Source organism: Gasterosteus aculeatus, chromosome 10 (genome assembly GCF_964276395.1).
Source record: "Gasterosteus aculeatus chromosome 10, fGasAcu3.hap1.1, whole genome shotgun sequence".
Classification (NCBI taxonomy): Eukaryota; Metazoa; Chordata; class Actinopteri; order Perciformes; family Gasterosteidae; genus Gasterosteus; species Gasterosteus aculeatus.
In genome coordinates this window covers 14,847,403-14,864,277 of record NC_135697.1, presented here as the reverse complement: position 1 = coordinate 14,864,277, position 16,875 = coordinate 14,847,403, and the positions used below count along the sequence as shown (strand labels likewise).

The 16,875-nt window shown below is 47.2% G+C and overlaps 1 protein-coding gene across 2 annotated transcripts; it reads right to left on the bottom strand.

Annotated features, from left to right (window-relative positions):
• Positions 1 to 2,293: 2,293 nt before the first annotated feature.
• septin7a (septin 7a) lies at positions 2,294 to 16,665 on the bottom strand. Of its 2 annotated transcripts, XM_040188400.2 has the most exons (13): positions 16,512 to 16,665; positions 12,671 to 12,777; positions 8,788 to 8,888; positions 8,567 to 8,701; positions 8,066 to 8,183; positions 7,650 to 7,742; positions 7,434 to 7,530; positions 5,475 to 5,526; positions 5,223 to 5,348; positions 4,784 to 4,804; positions 4,106 to 4,241; positions 3,858 to 4,003; positions 2,294 to 3,209 (listed from the first exon to the last, which is right to left on the bottom strand). In XM_040188400.2, exons 1-13 carry the CDS (start codon positions 16,519 to 16,521, stop codon positions 3,173 to 3,175), a joined length of 1,179 nt encoding a protein of 392 aa, XP_040044334.1. In that variant the 5' UTR covers positions 16,522 to 16,665; the 3' UTR covers positions 2,294 to 3,172. The 2 variants fall into 2 exon arrangements, with proteins under 2 accessions (XP_040044334.1, XP_077937049.1); XM_078080923.1 differs by lacking the exon at positions 4,784 to 4,804.
• Between the last annotated feature and the right edge of the window lie 210 nt (positions 16,666 to 16,875).

The window sequence follows — 16,875 nt, the reverse complement described above, 5'->3', positions numbered from 1 at the left end:
TCTAAGTGGGTTGTTAACGTGACCCGAGCGCTCCGAGGTTCTTGATACACTCGTGTGGGTTTAAATAAGACTCGTCTTGAGAGTGCCAAGAACTAAAATAGCGGTGGTTAAATTCTCCACAGCGAGAGAATGAAGGATCGTTATTTTGATCGTGGGTTTCGTCCATAGACTGTTTCATTAGAGCAGGATATCAAACCGGTGTAGATTCTGTCACATTGCTCAGTTTACGTTGTCAAATGGGTGTGATGTGCAGTTAGTGACCGATGACTTGGATCTCTGGCCCAGACAGAAACCCAGACGGTTACCCAGAATCCTCTGGTGGTGAAAGGATAAGTCACTGTGCACATAACAGCAATATTTGAGCCCATTGGATAAATACCAGACAACACCACCTCTGCTTGACCTCTTTTGCAACAGAAGATTTCCAGCACAGCTAAAATAGAATAAAATGAAATGCACGGCATTAAATAGCACTTTTCTAACTAATGATGTAATGTCCATGTAAGACTAATCCGTTTTAAGGATAATTAATGCTCCATCATATTTTCTGAGGTGATGAAACTCAATACAAGAAAGACTATTGCATTCTAACGTTTATATGCCAAAAACAAAATTGTGTAAATATTGAAATACTGGCGGTAAATGCTGTAAAGCATTTGCATGCCTTCTGTGGCTGGGAACACATTCTGACCGTCCCAGAGGACCAGCTCCTGCAGGCTTATCGTTCTGCTCAGAGCTGCTGCTGACCCAGAAAAACTGCAGTTTTCAGCGAACCAGGTCAATGTCAGAACAGCCATTAACCAAACATGGACCGGCCGATAGACCCGATAAAGGAGCAGAGCTCGCCATCGATCGTGGAGGAGAGTCTCAATGACCAAACAAGGAGGCACGGTGCCCCCCCCCCCCCCCTCTCCCCTCCCCAGTGACTACGGGTCATTGTAATCAGGGCCCCTTTAGGAAGAATGACATAAGAGCAGTTCTGGCCTTCTCGGGTGGGCTGACACATGAGGTTTTAGTGTGCCCCGCTGTTATTGGCCGAGGGAGTCTTCACCTGGGTGACCCGAGGGGACGGCCGGCCAATCAGAGATGAGGGGCAGAGGCGAGCGCGAAAGGCCGCGTCCGCAGTACAGTGTGTGTGTGTGTGTGTGATGCCACACAACAGCTGGGAGTCCAAAGGGTCCAATCTTTGTTCAAATAAGCCAAAGACAACTTAAGGTAATGAAGCGGAGACCTTTCTTCATATTTAATGGGGCTCTATTGAAGACTCGACCTGATCCATATTAAGTATTTCCGTGTGGAGACCTCAATACACACAGATGTTCCGTTTTTCATAAGTAAACTGTGGACAGGAAGTACAACTGGACCTAAGCCGTTTCCTAGCAACACACAGGTTCAGCAGGGACTTTTACATCTATACTCCACCCATCTACTGCTGATGTGTGCACAAGGGTTTGTTTTGGTAAGATTAGTTAATGGGGGGGGGCAAGGAAGGAGAACCCTTCAATACACAGATAAAACAAGCTCACTTTGCACTGAAATCTTCAGCCTCATCAGTGCCAAGTTAGCGACACTCAGACGGAGGTGGACCACGTCGCTGATAAAACCTAATCGGACTGGTTTCGGCAGACAAAAAGTAGGTGAGAGGCCACGAAAACACGCACACACACACGAGCGGAGGGCGAATCCTTTACGCAGCGCAAACGAGGGCTTTAAGTACATTAAGAGAAAAACAGCTGGGCTGTGGTTAAAGTTCAGAGACACAGAAAAGGTTGGGCCCCAGCAGGAGGCCGGTCAGTACGGCGTGCTGCTGCCCCCTGCTGGCCAGGAGGGGAAGGGGGGGTATTTACTGCCACTCTGCTCAGTCTCATCCACCTGAGAAATATGATTGTAGTGATCTTCTTCCCCCCCGAAACACTGTATTGATACAAATACAGTGTTTCGTATCCTCATGAGACATTTCCTGTGCAGCATGTAAAATATTACAAATGCTGCTGGCAAGGTTATGATTCAGGCTTTAAAAAAAAATAAAAACAATTGGGGTGGAAACTGGCAATCTGTAGCCGTCCTGACCTCCACCACATGGACAGCTTGGGGATGGACTGGAACGCTGACTGGGAGACAGAAACCAGTGTTTGCTGAGCTGGGGCAGATCTCCGCAGGCGGGTAACACGTTGGCTGGTGCGCCTGAAACCAGAGGAGCGACGGCTCCCAGTGGTTAAAAATAACACATGGCTGGAATACTTAGCTATCCACAAACCTACGCATTTATGTATTTAAGACATTTGAAGCAAAGTTCAGTTTTTTTCCCCCCATCACAATTTTATTATGTGACTTTTTACAATAAAAACAAGACATTACAAAATAAATTGCAGTACACAAACGGCGCTAAAAGATTCAAATCGGAAATGTCTTTAAAATAGAATCTGCACAAGAAGTTCAAATAAATTCATGTTAAAGCACCTCGAGAGCAGTTTTTCTAGACGTTGTTACACTCTGAATGAGTGAAGTCGGGAATAAAAGTTGTTTCCAAAAGCAAGGCTGAAAAAAAACAAAAAAAAACAACATCATTTCGATACCAGGCTGATATAAAATTAAAAGACAATGATGCAAAAACTAGTTAGAATAAGCAGAGTTCGATCATGGTTGTTGCTGAACACGGCAGTTCTTGATTATACAATTTACAAAACAGGAGGAGATGGAGGAGCTTACCACTTGGGAGAAAAATAAATGCGATACCTAAATATGTGAACCGAAAGACACAAATATATATATATATAAAAAAAACAAAAAACAGTGCCTGAGGTGAGGTTCGGCCTCACGCCGCCTGCAGGAAGCGAAGGGCCGACCTCTTGGTTTGGTTTTTGGCATTAAAAAGGATGCAGCGCGGCATCGGACATTCCCAGAGTAGAAGAAGCGAGGAGGAAGACTGAACTTTGTCCCGATGGTCATGGAGGAAGAACACCAGTTGGTTCCATACAGAGATTATAGCAGTTCTTTGAGGACGAGTCCGGGCGACGCTGCACCCGGCGCTCACGGGGGCGTTACACAGTAATGTGGTCAAACAGCGGGTGGAGTTGATCGACGGATGCTCAGGCGATCAAGGCTGGCGGGTTGGCAAAGAAGATTTTTTTTTAAAATACACTGTAACATGAGAAAAGGTCCTCGGGAGTAATTAAAAGATCTTCTTCTTTTTGTTCTTTTCCAAGGTCCTGTGAAAACAAAGCAGGGGGGCAGTTAAGCGCAAAGTCTACGACCTCCATCCAAAACCACCACGGTGACGCACGCGTCAGTCCGCACGTACTGACCCCAAACCCGGTTCTGACACAATCACTTACTCACTGGACAAACAAGTCCGCAATACGACATCTTTTAAATCCTCCCAAAGCCTCTTGGGAAAAGAGGCTTTTTGAAGAGTTACGTTCTAGTGATTTGTTACACAAAATGCTTTAAAGCAGCGGTCAGTTACAGATAATAATAATCGACGTGAGCAAAGCATTTTTTGTTGTATTTCAGTCACATTTTGCAGGCGAATCTTCCTCTAAACCGCCGTTGGTTCAAAACTCCAGTAATTTGTTTATGCTGAATCCTAAATCTTGCCCAGTATTTTACTACATTAGCTTATTTTTCTATTTCCTTATACCATCTATTTCACTTCGGTCTGGGCTATTTTTACAAAACTGTGATATGTAATTTTACTTGTAATAAAAATAAGTGACATGTTTCATTGTGAACAAACGATTGTTAATAGTTATTATTGTTCCTGTAAAAAAAAAATCTAATATTTTCGGATTTGGGAATTCACTTTTTGAGCCTTTTCTTGATGAAGTGCAACTTCAACTTCCTTTTCTCTCGTTTACCTGGAGGCGTCCAGCTTCTGCTGCTCCAGGATCCTCTGCTGGGCCTCCCAGCCGCCCTTCTCCTCCTCGTGCTGCCGACGTCTCTCCTCCAGTTCTCTGTGCTGCGCCTCCAGGTTCTTTTTCATTTGCTCGTGACGCCTCTGGAGCTGCGGGGACACGGAGGGACAGTCGAGAGGTTAACAGAGCGTCAACCAGAGAGAGAAAAAACACACACTGGGGGTGGGAGCGAAGGAGGAGGATTCGCTTACCTCAACCTCGGAGTCTCGGAGCTTCTGCAGCTTCTCTTTGACCTTCATCTCAAACACTTGCTCCATTTCCTGTTCCATCTTCCTCATCTTGGACACGTGGTCCCGTCGCTCCTCCTCCATCTGGGCTAGAGGACTCCTGGAGACACAAGCCAGTCATCACACAGTGGTAGGTGGATGGCCACTGGGACATCGCGACCCCCCCCTCATACTTGGAGAAGAAGCAGGATGAGGGAAGGAGGAAAGGCACCGGCTTGCATGCTCGCCTTGTTTGTTTGTTGAAAAACGTGTCTATGGCAAATGTAACGTACATCTAGAGGATGCTCCAAAAAAATTAATGCCCCCATAAAAACAAAATGGTTTAAGTATTTTGACGATATTGTAATTATTTTTGCTGGATGAAACTCCAAAGCAAGAAGACAAGCCAGAGGATTGCTGCTTCAGAGCAGGACAACGTTTGGATGCATTAGATTCCCCGTAGAACCTTATAAGATACGACATTTGTGATCCGTGACAAAAGAGGATGGTTGGAATAGTTCTATTCAAATAAATGCAAGCGTTTCAAAAGGGTTGTAGGTGAGACAAATAAGCGGAAGCAAGGAATCAGGAGAAAAGGTTTGAGATAAAAAGGTGCAAATGCATTCCTTGCGAGCGAGTTTGAAGAATTCGAGTAACACTTACATGCCGTCAGTCGTCTCAGTTCTAAAAACAAACAGATGCAGACACTTAGCATGCTGCCATGAACCATGCATGAGCTTGTGAGTGTGTTGGTGATTACCGACAGCTGCAGCCGGTGGATTAGCAGTCAGACTCAGTTAGTCAAATCAAACAAAAAACGGCTACTGGTGGACGGTTAGTGTGTGCGTGTGCGTGTGCACGCGTGTGTTGGCTCGTCTGGGCCAAGAGTGGGTTTAAAGATTTTGCCTGCGTCAGCTTACCAACTTTAATCTGGAGGCCAGTCGCTGCAGACTGCGACCCCTGACCTCTGGTTTCCTCCATGTTTACACAGTGATAGAACCAGCAGGAGGAACCCACCCCCCCACCCCGAGGTCACGCTACTGACGTGCTTTTCGGCAACCCAAACAGCGCGGTTCTGAGCGCGCTGCGCTGGCGGACCTACTTGGTGAGCTGTCCCTTGTTCTTGTTGTTGTCCACACCGTTGTAGGTCACTGCAGCCAGTTTCCTGCTACGGTAGTTTTCGTAGTGAACGTTGTTGGTCACGTCCTTCAGGTCCTGCATGTGGGTCCTGGAGCACAACGAGAGAGAAGGAAGGAAACCCAATTATTCTAGTGAGGTTGACTTTCTCTCAGGGGAAAAACCTCGCGAAGAAGACGTTTAGAACCAGTGAGGCATCGGGCATGTTTTCGCTGACCTGATGAGCATGTTCCTGAGGATCGTAAAATCACAGTGCTCTCCGTTTTCCACTGTAAGAAGAGAGAGAGAAGAGGTTAGCACACAGACAAGAAGGTCCGACAGCAACTATTTTGGGGTGAAAGTCAAAATGTCACAAAAGTTTAAAAAAAAATTAGATTAAAAAAAAAATGTCCCAAGAAAAGGAGAAAAAAAAAAAAAAATGCAACCAGAGACCTGGACTGGAACCCTCAAGACTAAATGGAAGAATGAATAGTAGTGGGTGTGAATATTATTATGTAAAATGATATTTGCACAGTGAAACGCCCTATGGCTAAATTAATTCATGGAATTACGACCCAGCGTCGCTTTATTTTAGCTTCAGAATTTGCCGTTAATTATTGCTTCTACTCGCATGCAAAAATCTGAAAACACCATTTGTGAAAATTAAACATTCCCTTTCAGGATGAGCTGCAGGCGACCGGTAGGAGCTCCCTTTTCATCAGCTTTGTCTCAAGAGTCGCTCGGGCTTTTTTCGAGGCCTTGCCACGGCACAGATGGCTGCAGTACCAAAAGCCACCAGCAGGGGGCATCACGTGTTCCTCTCCACAGCTAAACTCACCACAGTCCTCTGGGATTTCTCTGGACTGCTGTGGTAGAGTGGCTCGCATAGTTTCTCAGGGACCTTGCCCTCTTTCCCTCTCCCCCACCCGCTCAAAAACATTTGCGGTATTCCAGAACTCCCCACGGACGGCATCACAGGCTCATAGCAGCACTCAAGTTAACCACCCGGCCGTACGGTACCCAGAAGAATTAACAGCCCAAGAACCAAGACGACGATTCTCCAACAGCTACAGTAAATTCCTCCGATGTTCCCACTGGGTCCGCGTGTACTCATCACTTCAAACTCAGGCAGTCGCACTGCGTCAAACCACAGAGCGACGGCTACATCCTGTGTCAGGCCAAACGGGGCGCTCACATCCTGTGACAGGGAAATTTGACGTTTCTCTTCTCTAATTGCCGCAAAGTTGATGAAGATCCAGCCAGCAATACATTCTGTTTGAACATGAGGGAGCGTCAAATAAATCTACAATTTTGTCTTAGGGCTGGCGCATGCGTCTGCGTCTTTACGCACCGTCGTGTCGACGCACTCGTTTCAATTCATGGTTCTAAAAGTCTTGCGTGCGTTGCAGAGCAATTCACCACCAGAACAGGTGGAGTCACGTGTTTCTGTTGAAGACGACCTAGAGAGTCACGCCTGTGTGTGGAAGTCGTTGGTTTGTTGATTTATTTATCATAGACTTTATTGCCCCGTGCATCGCCACTGCTGCTTTTCATCGCGGACACATTTGTCCCGTATTTTCCTCCACAACTTCATCCCCCTCGACCGACAAACGCACGTTTGCGGAGATCTCCCTCCACGAATCAGAGTCCATCCGCGCGTCCTTATAGTCCGCCAATGACGGCTTGTAGAAGTGGTCATATTTACGCATTTTTCAGAAAAGTTCTCTACAACAATTGATTTAGTGAGAATAACGTTCTCCCCTTTATAAAAATGAACATTCAGAACAATCAACTTCTATGAAATACTTATGGACCCTTCAATGTGTTGCCATTTAAAAATACTACATTAACCAGTATTTATACAGTCTCCACCTTTTTTTGTAAGCTGATGTTCAGCCATTGATTGAGTGTTAATATACTACATAGAAAATATATTTATAGGCTGTGAGCCTTTACCACGCCCTCCTGTGTGTGTGTGTGTGTGTGTGTGTGTGTGTGTGTGTGTGTGTGTGTGTGTGTGTGTGTGTGTGTGTGTGTGTGTGTGTGTGTGTGTGTGTGTGTACGAGCTGATGGATCATGCCCCCGCCTGCTCAATAACACAATACAATAAATACTGGTGTATTTTCCACTGTGAGCGAGAGATTCCATCCAGTCGATCAATTCACAAGCTGGAATCAGATGACCTTTGACCTCTCACCTTCAGCCACACCCCAGGGGTACTGCCTCCCACGCACTCGCTTTCCGTTGACCTCGATGATGGTGTTACTACCGACTACAGCCAGGGGTAAACGATCCTGCGAGGGGGGGGAAACTCAACTGTTACACGGGTCACGTGTGTGTGTGTGTGTGTGTGTCACAAAGGAGAGAACTGTTTATGGAGACCGGGGGGGGAGGAGTCATTAGAAGGGCGGACCTTGATTCTCCTGATCATCTTCATCTCCTCTTCGTCATCCGTCTCGGGAAACTCGTAGATTTTGATTTTGTGCTCCTGGATTTCTTTCATGATCTGCACACAGCGGAGAGGAGAAACTTAAAAACAGCGATGTGAGCGAGCTGCATGTGGGACAAACTGGTCCAGAAACATCAATAGTCAGAGGCTACTCAATATACACACACACAGTGTGTCTGTGCATGTACATATTGGGATCCAAACATGTTTGATTAAATAAAGGCTGGTTTCTGGTCAGAAACAGGAAATATCTACAGCGACACATTAACAGACGATCAAACAATAACATGGAACCAGTCCTGAGAGATGCGCGACCAATAGGAACACATGCAAGTTCAGCTAGAAGTCACACACACACACACACACACACACACACACACCTGTTTCTTGAACTGTTGACACTCCTCTGGGGTCATTGTGTCGGCTTTGGCGATGAGGGGAATGATGTTCACCTTTTCATGTAACCTCTTCATGAATTCAATATCCAGAGGCTTTAGCCTGAGGAAAGAGCAAAGAAAGGGGACTTTAGTTTAATGGATAGTGTGCAAGTGAAGGACACACACACACACACACACACAGGTCATGTTTCAGAGCTTAGCTGAACTCAACCTGCACATCTGGATTGACGAGACCGCCTCGTAAATTCGAGGGTTTGGACTCTTAAATTCTTAAAGGGCTGTAACAAATGTCCTTTTTATTTAATATATCCAATGCTTTGATTTACATTTTCGAATGAAACTGGTAATTCAGCATTTTCATTTATACATACTTCCACCAGTTTTAAACTTGGTTAAACTGCCAAATCCAATAAGTAATAAGAAGTTGGCAAAAGTTGTATGTCTTTTAGTTGTAGTCACACTGCCGTGATGAGCAGCACCCACCCGTGTCCAGACGGAGCGATGAAGTACAGGCAGCACTGCACTCTGCTGTCCGGCATCAGCCGCCTGTTGACCCGGGACTCCGCGTTGAGGTAATCCTCGAACTTACTGTCGATGTAGTCGATGACTGGCTGCCAGCTGAGGGACCACAAGTCAAATGGCGTCAGGCACGTGGAGGGGGAAATGGCGAGAGGCGCGCACGCCGACCGGCGACGGGGGCTCACCAGTTGCTGTTGTCGACTGCGTCTCCAAAGCCGGGGGTGTCGACGATGGTGAGCAGGAGCTGCACGCCTCCTTCCTTTACAAGAACCTTGGACTGCTCCACCTGCAAACGACGACAAAAGGCCGGTGGAATTCAGCGCAAAAGGAGAGGGTGGTTCCTCTGTGCTTAAAGTCCATCAATCTCCACATTTAATTGCTCGGTTGAGGTTTTGTTTGTTTGGTCGGATTTCTGGTCAACCGCAAATTAAAAACACAAAAAGACGAAGCCCTTTAATCCCGTTTAGATTTCAAAACCACTTTTTGGAAACATGTGCCGCGAGCTTTAAATCGAGTCATTAAATTGTAAATGTCTCAATGACATTTAAGACAGCATGTTGGATATTTTCATAAGGCATTAATAAAGAGTGGAGTGAAGTTGCGGGTTTGAGAGTCCAGGAAAATCAATGTTCAGTTTGAAATAAAGAAACCTAAAAAAAGGTGGAAATTGTGATTTTTCGGACAAACTTTGATTAAAATCAGCAGATCCAAACTCTCCGTGTGGCCGAGGTCGGATCCGAGCAGACAAACAGACATTACGACGCTCCCCAAAACCCCACGCGTCACCGATTTCAGGCCGACTGGAAACATAAACCCCCGCTGAGCCGAGAACGTTGGAACGCTCTCCACATTTGGGTTTGGCCGAGCTGCTGCCGCACACTTAAGAGTTGCCGCAGAAATGCCGCCGGTGACGAGGCGAAGCCAGACTCTCACAACGGAACTCCAGGGAGGAACCGTTGACCCGCTATAGGGGAAAAAATTAAAGCTACCAATAATGATAATATTATTAATGATCTAATTAAATGACAGAGTAGTTGTGAAAGAATGTCGTCACACTTGCATGAGAAGGCGAAACACGTGCGTGTCCTACAAGGCGACTGCCTGTTGGTACAACCGGCGTTAAGTGAAGAGCTGCTGAGGGGACGACGCTGAAGAGTCCCACAGTGTCTCTGTTCAGCGGCATGACAGCACGCGTCACGGCTATTTGCCAACGCGCTGCCCACAGACATGAGCTCATGGGTAAAAAAGGAACAACACTCGGCTACGCGGACAGCAGGGAATGGAAAAGCTGCAGGCGTATTTATGTACAAGACCAGACGCATGGGACGACATCCCTCACGTTGGACGGCGTCATGTTTTAAAAGACCGTAAGGCTTATGATAATAATCCCTTATTATACAGAAATGGAATCAAACGAAGACGGGTTTTTTTACGGAATGCGAATGAGTTTGTGCAAAAATAAAACAATGAATCTAGATGAAATTAAACAATTTGCTGAAAGAAAGAGAGTCCGTTGTATAAAAATATTTACTTAATCAGATTATCTTGTTATTTTAATCTCCAAAATTCCCCTTAGGAGGGAGCAGTGGCTCGTTAAAAACAAGGCATGTCTGTGCATTGGCGGGACAAGACCGAGCTCGGCACATCACGCCCCCTTTAAGTGCCTGTCCTGGGACGCGCTCAGCCTCCTCGAGCCTCGTTAACCTGGAACAACAGATTATTCTGCTGCGTTGATCACCTGCGACAGGTCAACACTCCCTCTATCCGCCCGCCTGGTGGCCGCGGGACTTGTCGCCATACAGACATCATGCCGTCTGGGTTTCATAGAATTCTTTGGCAGGACTCAGAAAGTGACCACAGTTATTTGAAATGAAATTATTTGCGTAGATCCCGGCGTTTAACAAGCGATACAAACAGAGATGATTTCATTTTAAGCACACATATCGCTTTGGGAGCGGAAGGCCTTGTGGGATCCAACAAAGCCGCACACCAACTAAATCCCATTTTGAAGAAGCTGAGGTTGAGGGGTGTAACGGAGAGGTAAATAAATTGGAACCAGCGGCGGAACGAGAGCAGGCGTGACACACCACCCCCCCCCCCCCCCCCCCCCCCTGCTGTGTTGTTGGGGATTAGGAGACTTGGAGCGAAGCAGCAGATCAGAAGGGAACAGGTGAAGGGAAGATCCTCATTGTGCTGCTGATCCACTGTACACAGACCCACACCGAGCACTCATGATTTCCCCCCCCCCCTTCACACCAACAGTATCAACTTTCACTCTTCAAAAGGAAGCGAGAGTAAAGCTATGCGGCGGCGAGGCCAAACCCTGATCCTCGGAGCAGCGGGGGGGGGGGGCGGTAGAATGCAGCCGCATTCATGGCACGTCGGGATCAATGTCTGTCGGAACATTAATTCGACCCTGAAGTGAGCTGGAGAGATCATCTGACAGCGCTGGGTGTGGAAGGGTGTGAGGGGGCGTGTTCAAGCTACGACGGGGTGTTTGTTTGCTCCTTACGGCTTCAATAAAACCCCTGAAATATGCTCCTGCACAACATGAAATACTCACGGCTTTGATTGGTTAATGGACTGCGCTTACAATGACTTTCTACCTGAACGGTCCCATTGACTCACTTCCACAGTTGCAGCGCTGCAAGACCTGAAAGTCCGGCCAAAGACACTTAAAAGAACGTGAACAGGCGGAGCTGCCAGGGATTGAACCTCCGACCCGTGCGGTCAGCGGACACCGCGCTGCACAGTCGATTAGCAACATAAGCAAACAACCTCCCAACGGTCATTATACATTTCTGAATTCCAACCGGTGCACAGGGAGCCGTTTTCCAACAGAGCCGCGCCGACGCGCCAATAACACGGATAATATCTCACCGCCAACAGCCGAGGCTTTGGCAGGAAGTTCCAGGTAGGATGTTGGACGGTTGAGAAGGAAGCCGAATGAACTAAATAAACGGTTTCCATAGAAAAAGCTGCGATGGACACAAGTGTACGCTACCTGTCCATCAGCAGGGTCGAGATGATGCAGATTATGAATTTATTTATTATTATTATAAAATCAACCCCGCCCCAAACAGATGGAGTTCGACATGAGGAGCTCACATCAGTGTTTACCCGACTTTAAACCGTGTGCAGCAGAGAGACCAATCGTGGCGAGCCACTTACCACCGAGGCTGCACTGTGTGCCCGTCCATTCAAGCCGTTTACATGAGACACACAGACTACTTCACTCGGCATGTATACACACACACACACACACGCGCACATTCCAGCTTCTTCAGCGCAAAGTGTACAAACCAAACTTCCTCTAATCCTTCCACCAGCATTAATCATTCCCATGATGCAGCCGGACGGCCTCGTTCACTCAGACAGGAGCCCAACATTTATCTCTTCTCCGGCTCTTCATTTATCTAATCTTGACCACCTTGAGTTTCTTGATCTTAAAAACTAAACCTTCTGGCCATCCCACAGCTTTGTGAACGTATTGTGTTACAAACCATTTTAAATGATCCTGGGTTGTGCTTTTTATTTCGTCAAATACAATGGAGATTCTTTTCTGCCGTTAAAGGATTAGCTTGAGGAATTCCTCCGAGATGAAATCATCAAAAGGTTTGCCCGTCAGGCCACAGGAACACCTCTGTCCCGTTTAGTGGTGTACCACATTCATAAGGACTGTCCGAGAATCTTCATCCACGTCGCCAAATATCTTAAGTAATGTGGTAGATTTTCAAACAAACATTTTTAAAAAAGAAACCTTAATGTTACTTCACCCCCTCAATTTTGAAATGATAACAAACCCGCCGCTTGTTGAGGCAGATAATCCAGTTTCTGACAATCACAAAAAACACGGGTGTCGACAGCGGCAACGAGACGCCTCATTCCCCAAATATTCAGCCGACGCCGAGACAGTGAAAAGGTGGCGTGTCCGGGGGAGGGCGAGCCCTCGTGTGTCACTGAACGGAAACATTTGGCCCTTGATGGGATTGAATTCCTTCTACTGGCGTCGGCGTCACGCGACTCGGTGAACAAACGAGGGACGACACAAAAAAAAACCCTGCTTACCTGTACAGTTTTTTTAATTCTATGTGAGGGACCCGGGTATTCGGGGGAGTACAGGTCCGTCAGAAAGAGCGAGTTGATCAGCGTCGACTTCCCCAGCCCAGATTCCCCTGAAAGACAAAGACAGTGGGAGTGAGTGGGAGACTCCACGGATGCATTTCACACTTCTTTATGCCAGAGTGGAGCGCAACACAATCTCCAGATGTGTATCAACTCCGGCTCTTTTCACGGTCAAACATTCTTTACACGTTTCGGATTCATGACTTTTTCCCTCAGTGCAGGAAACGGCTCCCTTTAACCCCCCCCTCCCCCATTTTAAAAACAGGCAAAAGAGCTCACTAGAGACAGACAGGGTGAAGTTCCGTCCTCCCAAATTCTTTTCCTGTCTGCATTTCAGGAATCTAATCAGAGAACCATGGGAAGGGAGGAGGGGGAAAGGAAGATTTCAAACCCCCACAGTCATTGTGAATTCTTATTCTAACTAATGAGTACAAACAAATCAAAGACTCCATTGTGCCAAAAGGAGTCTTTGTCACAAGAACCAAAACAGACAACTGACACTTCAGCTTAAATTATCTTTGAACGTGACGGATCATCTACGGTCTGAGAAGAAAGTATTTCTCCAGCATTGGTATAAAACATTTACTGTATTACATCAGTATTTACTCTTGGCTTTGGGAGTGATGCTATCGCTAGGTAGCTACTGCAGGTTGTCTGGTGGTTAGCCTGGCATGCTAACTTTAAAACAAATCATCGGCCTACAAAACACATAATCTGGACTCACTTTGACAAACGATTGAGTCCTTTCTGAAGTCGTTTGCTGGCTGTAGCATCGCAAATGGCTGGTGGTCTGTTGCTCAAACTAAACTATTTGCTTTACGTCCAGTCAACTTAAAGAATCAGAGAAGGGAAACATTTGGCCAATATTTCTGGAGCTGTAAAAATCCCCCAAAAATGTCTGCGAGAACCGAGGGGGACCGGCCGCAGTAATCCAATACCATCGGCAGCGTGGCTGTTGGGATCGGGGTGAGCGGAGGGTGACGAGGAGCCGCTGAACAAAAGCTTCAGTGTGCGAGAGGAGGCCGTCCGGCCGCCACGGAGCTGCTCCTGACCTTTAAAAGTGGCCGGGGCCAACGCGGCCCACTGCCGCCAACAACTCGCCCGCCCGGCGAGATGAGGAACGCGCCACACAAAAGGATCCTTCACTGGACACGCTCGGAGGAATAAATATTTTCCTAAGAGGGTAGAGACGCATTTTGTCTTGCGATCGGCAATTATAGCCGGGCGGTGATGAAACATGCGGGACGGCGGCAGACATTTCTTTCAGGGTGAAATAAATAAGGGGAAATGGAGGGCAGTTATGCGCTGAAGGGTACCAGGGGGAGAACGCGGTAAACTGAGTGAAATACAAGTGATGTCAGCTTGAATTAGAGAAGCCGGGAGCTTGACGAGAAGCGCAGGACCAAGGAGACACGGCGAGGTGTTGGCGCCTCGAGGGGGAAGAGGCGGAGCTCTGGGCTCTTCACACTCTGGATGTTGCACCGTCGGGACGATCTACTTTCCAGACATGTACCCGATAGAACAAACGTGCTTCCAAATCACAACTCGGGGATGGAACCCTCAACGAGCGCCTCCCTTGCAGCAGCGGGGACGGCGGCGCCAGAGACCCGCTCAGATTCAGGTGGAGGTCAGCTGACCCGAGGGCGTGTATCGCCGCTTTACCGTCAGTATTTCCATTACAGTTCGGTTTCCCACTGCAGTCACCTTGAGACAAGACGTCCATTGAAGAGAAATGTGTAGTCCGCCATGCCGTCGCCCAGGCCGTGAGATCTCACCAGTTTGTTCCGTGATACGAGAGTCTAACCGTTGATTCTGGTTAAAAATCACGTTGGGCTTTTTGTTGAGGGAACCGGCGAGACACCAACATCTGGGCTGGCCTACAAAAATAAGCCATCCAGCCTCACTCTCGTTTTTTGCTAATCGCAACAGGCCACAGAGGAATTGGGTCTTAACATACTATAGTGAGGGCCAATGGGCTGAATGGACGAAGGGTCCTCGCCGTGTCATTCAAATCCACCCCGCCTGCGTTTTGTGCAGGGATATGAAAAAAATTTTTTTTTAAAAAGGAGCCCCTTGCTGTCGTCGCAGCCCGGCCCCGCCGACGCGCAGCGCCAGAGGAGGACCACTCTCACGGAGCCAGCAGAGCCAAAGCCGAGGCCCGCTGCCCGGCCGGCAGCCAGCCCACTTCCTTTAAAGGAAATTTCCAGCAGCTGTGTAAACCGTGGGGGTTTATTCAAAAAAGGCACTTACCGCTGCATACAAGAGGCTGGTGCAGGGAGAGTAGGAAACGTTTGCCTTGAGTTAGGTCGAGTCATTTGATCGGGCTTTAAAGAATTAAAAAATAAATTAAAAACTGCACCGGGCTCACGTGAGCCGATAAAATGAAAAAGTGCTCCGTCGATCTGTGGAGAGAAAAAGGGAAATTCTGTACGCTCGACATTATCCCCTGAAAGCAGTTATCTTCTCTCCAGCGCTCTGTGTTTACGAATGGGACTTTCCCATCCAAAAAGGGGGCAGAAGACAGTGAAGGTTTTAACAAGTCAAAAGCATTACAAAAGCACTGCACATGGATCTGTTGGCAAAGACATCAATTTCCTTCTGCCAGTGTCAGATTTCGTCTAAAAGCCCCTCTTGTTTATGCGAGGGCATTCTTTCCAAAAGGGGGAGAAAACAGAGCTCATTTAACTCTCCGTCGACCAGGAGCCGACACAATGAGCTCCGGCTGCAGTGGCGAACATCAAGGTCAGTTCCTGCAAGCGAGCAAATCAATGATAAATATTGACTTTGGCCAACAAATGGCTCTGGCCCACTTTCACGGGTGACGTGTAACAACAGATAAGAGGACACAGAACGCTGATTAAATGACTGTTTTAGTGTTCTGGATTCCTTTTTGTCAGACGCTGTGCCTCGTTATGCGATATAGTGTAAGAGGAATACACCCCCTTTAGGGAGGGCGTGGGCAGGCTGGTCCTATTCATATTAAATGTCATTTTAAAGCTGTAATGGCAGATAAAGAAAGGACTAGAATGTAGCAGACAGTCTTCCTACAAAGCCGTCTGCCTGTGAATCAGTCCTAGAAATGAGATATTATCTTATTAATTCCATAAGTCAATAAATAGATTTTACACAAAGGAAATCACACACTTTATGACGCCTCATCTACTGCAGCAGGACAAGCACTTGAGTTTGCCAATGACGCCTCCATCCTAAATACACGCCACACATAAAGAATGCACAGCAGAGAGAGGGGGTGGACTCCACAACAACAGGGAAGGGGGGGAAGCTCAATTTGGTTGCCATAGAGACGGGCTCTGTAGCCCCTGAGGCAGGTAGGCGCTGAGCCCAGGGGACAGGATGTGACATCATGCAGGCATTCAGAGCCGCTTCCTGATCAGGTACCCATGGATAACAATAACAGCAGAGAGTGAGACAGAGCTTTTACTTTGGCTGCATCAATAGAACGACAGGAAACCTCCTCCCACCAAACGAGCCAGAAGACACAAGCCCAACGTACTGTTGAACGGCAGCCATTTGTTTTAAATAAGTTTCCGCTGGACTCCGGCTTCGCGTGAGACTTCTCCTCCTCGACAAGAACCACCGCTAGAGCTTGAAGCTACGACGTTCCCACGAAACTCCACACGTGAATATGCACAGTGACAACTACAAGTCCTGACACGGACACAGAGTCAGCGTGTGAAGCTCAGAAGCAGACAGTGTTTCGTTGTGGTATAATTAATGCACGATTGTGTCAGAGGTGCTGCAGGAGTGGAAGGGAATGACTTACCCACGACCATGAGTGTGAACTCAAATCCTCTCTTCACAGATTTTCTGTAAACTTGGTTGGGCAGATTTGCAAAGCCCACGTAGCCCTCCAGGTTCTTCTGTTGCTGCGGACAAAAAATAAAAAAATAAAATGAATCGAATCATTTGCTCTGATGCTGAAATCTGAAGGGTCAATGCAAGATTTTTGACTTATTTGAGGAGGTAATTTTGTGAATACACACGGGTCAATTCAAACAAAAAATCTGGGAAAGCATTATTTGATTATCCCAATTTTTTATGACGTAAAATCTTTGCAGGCACAGAAAAGGTGGAAATGGAAATACTCACAGCTGGGTTGCAGACAGGCAGTCAGGTTGGTGAGAACA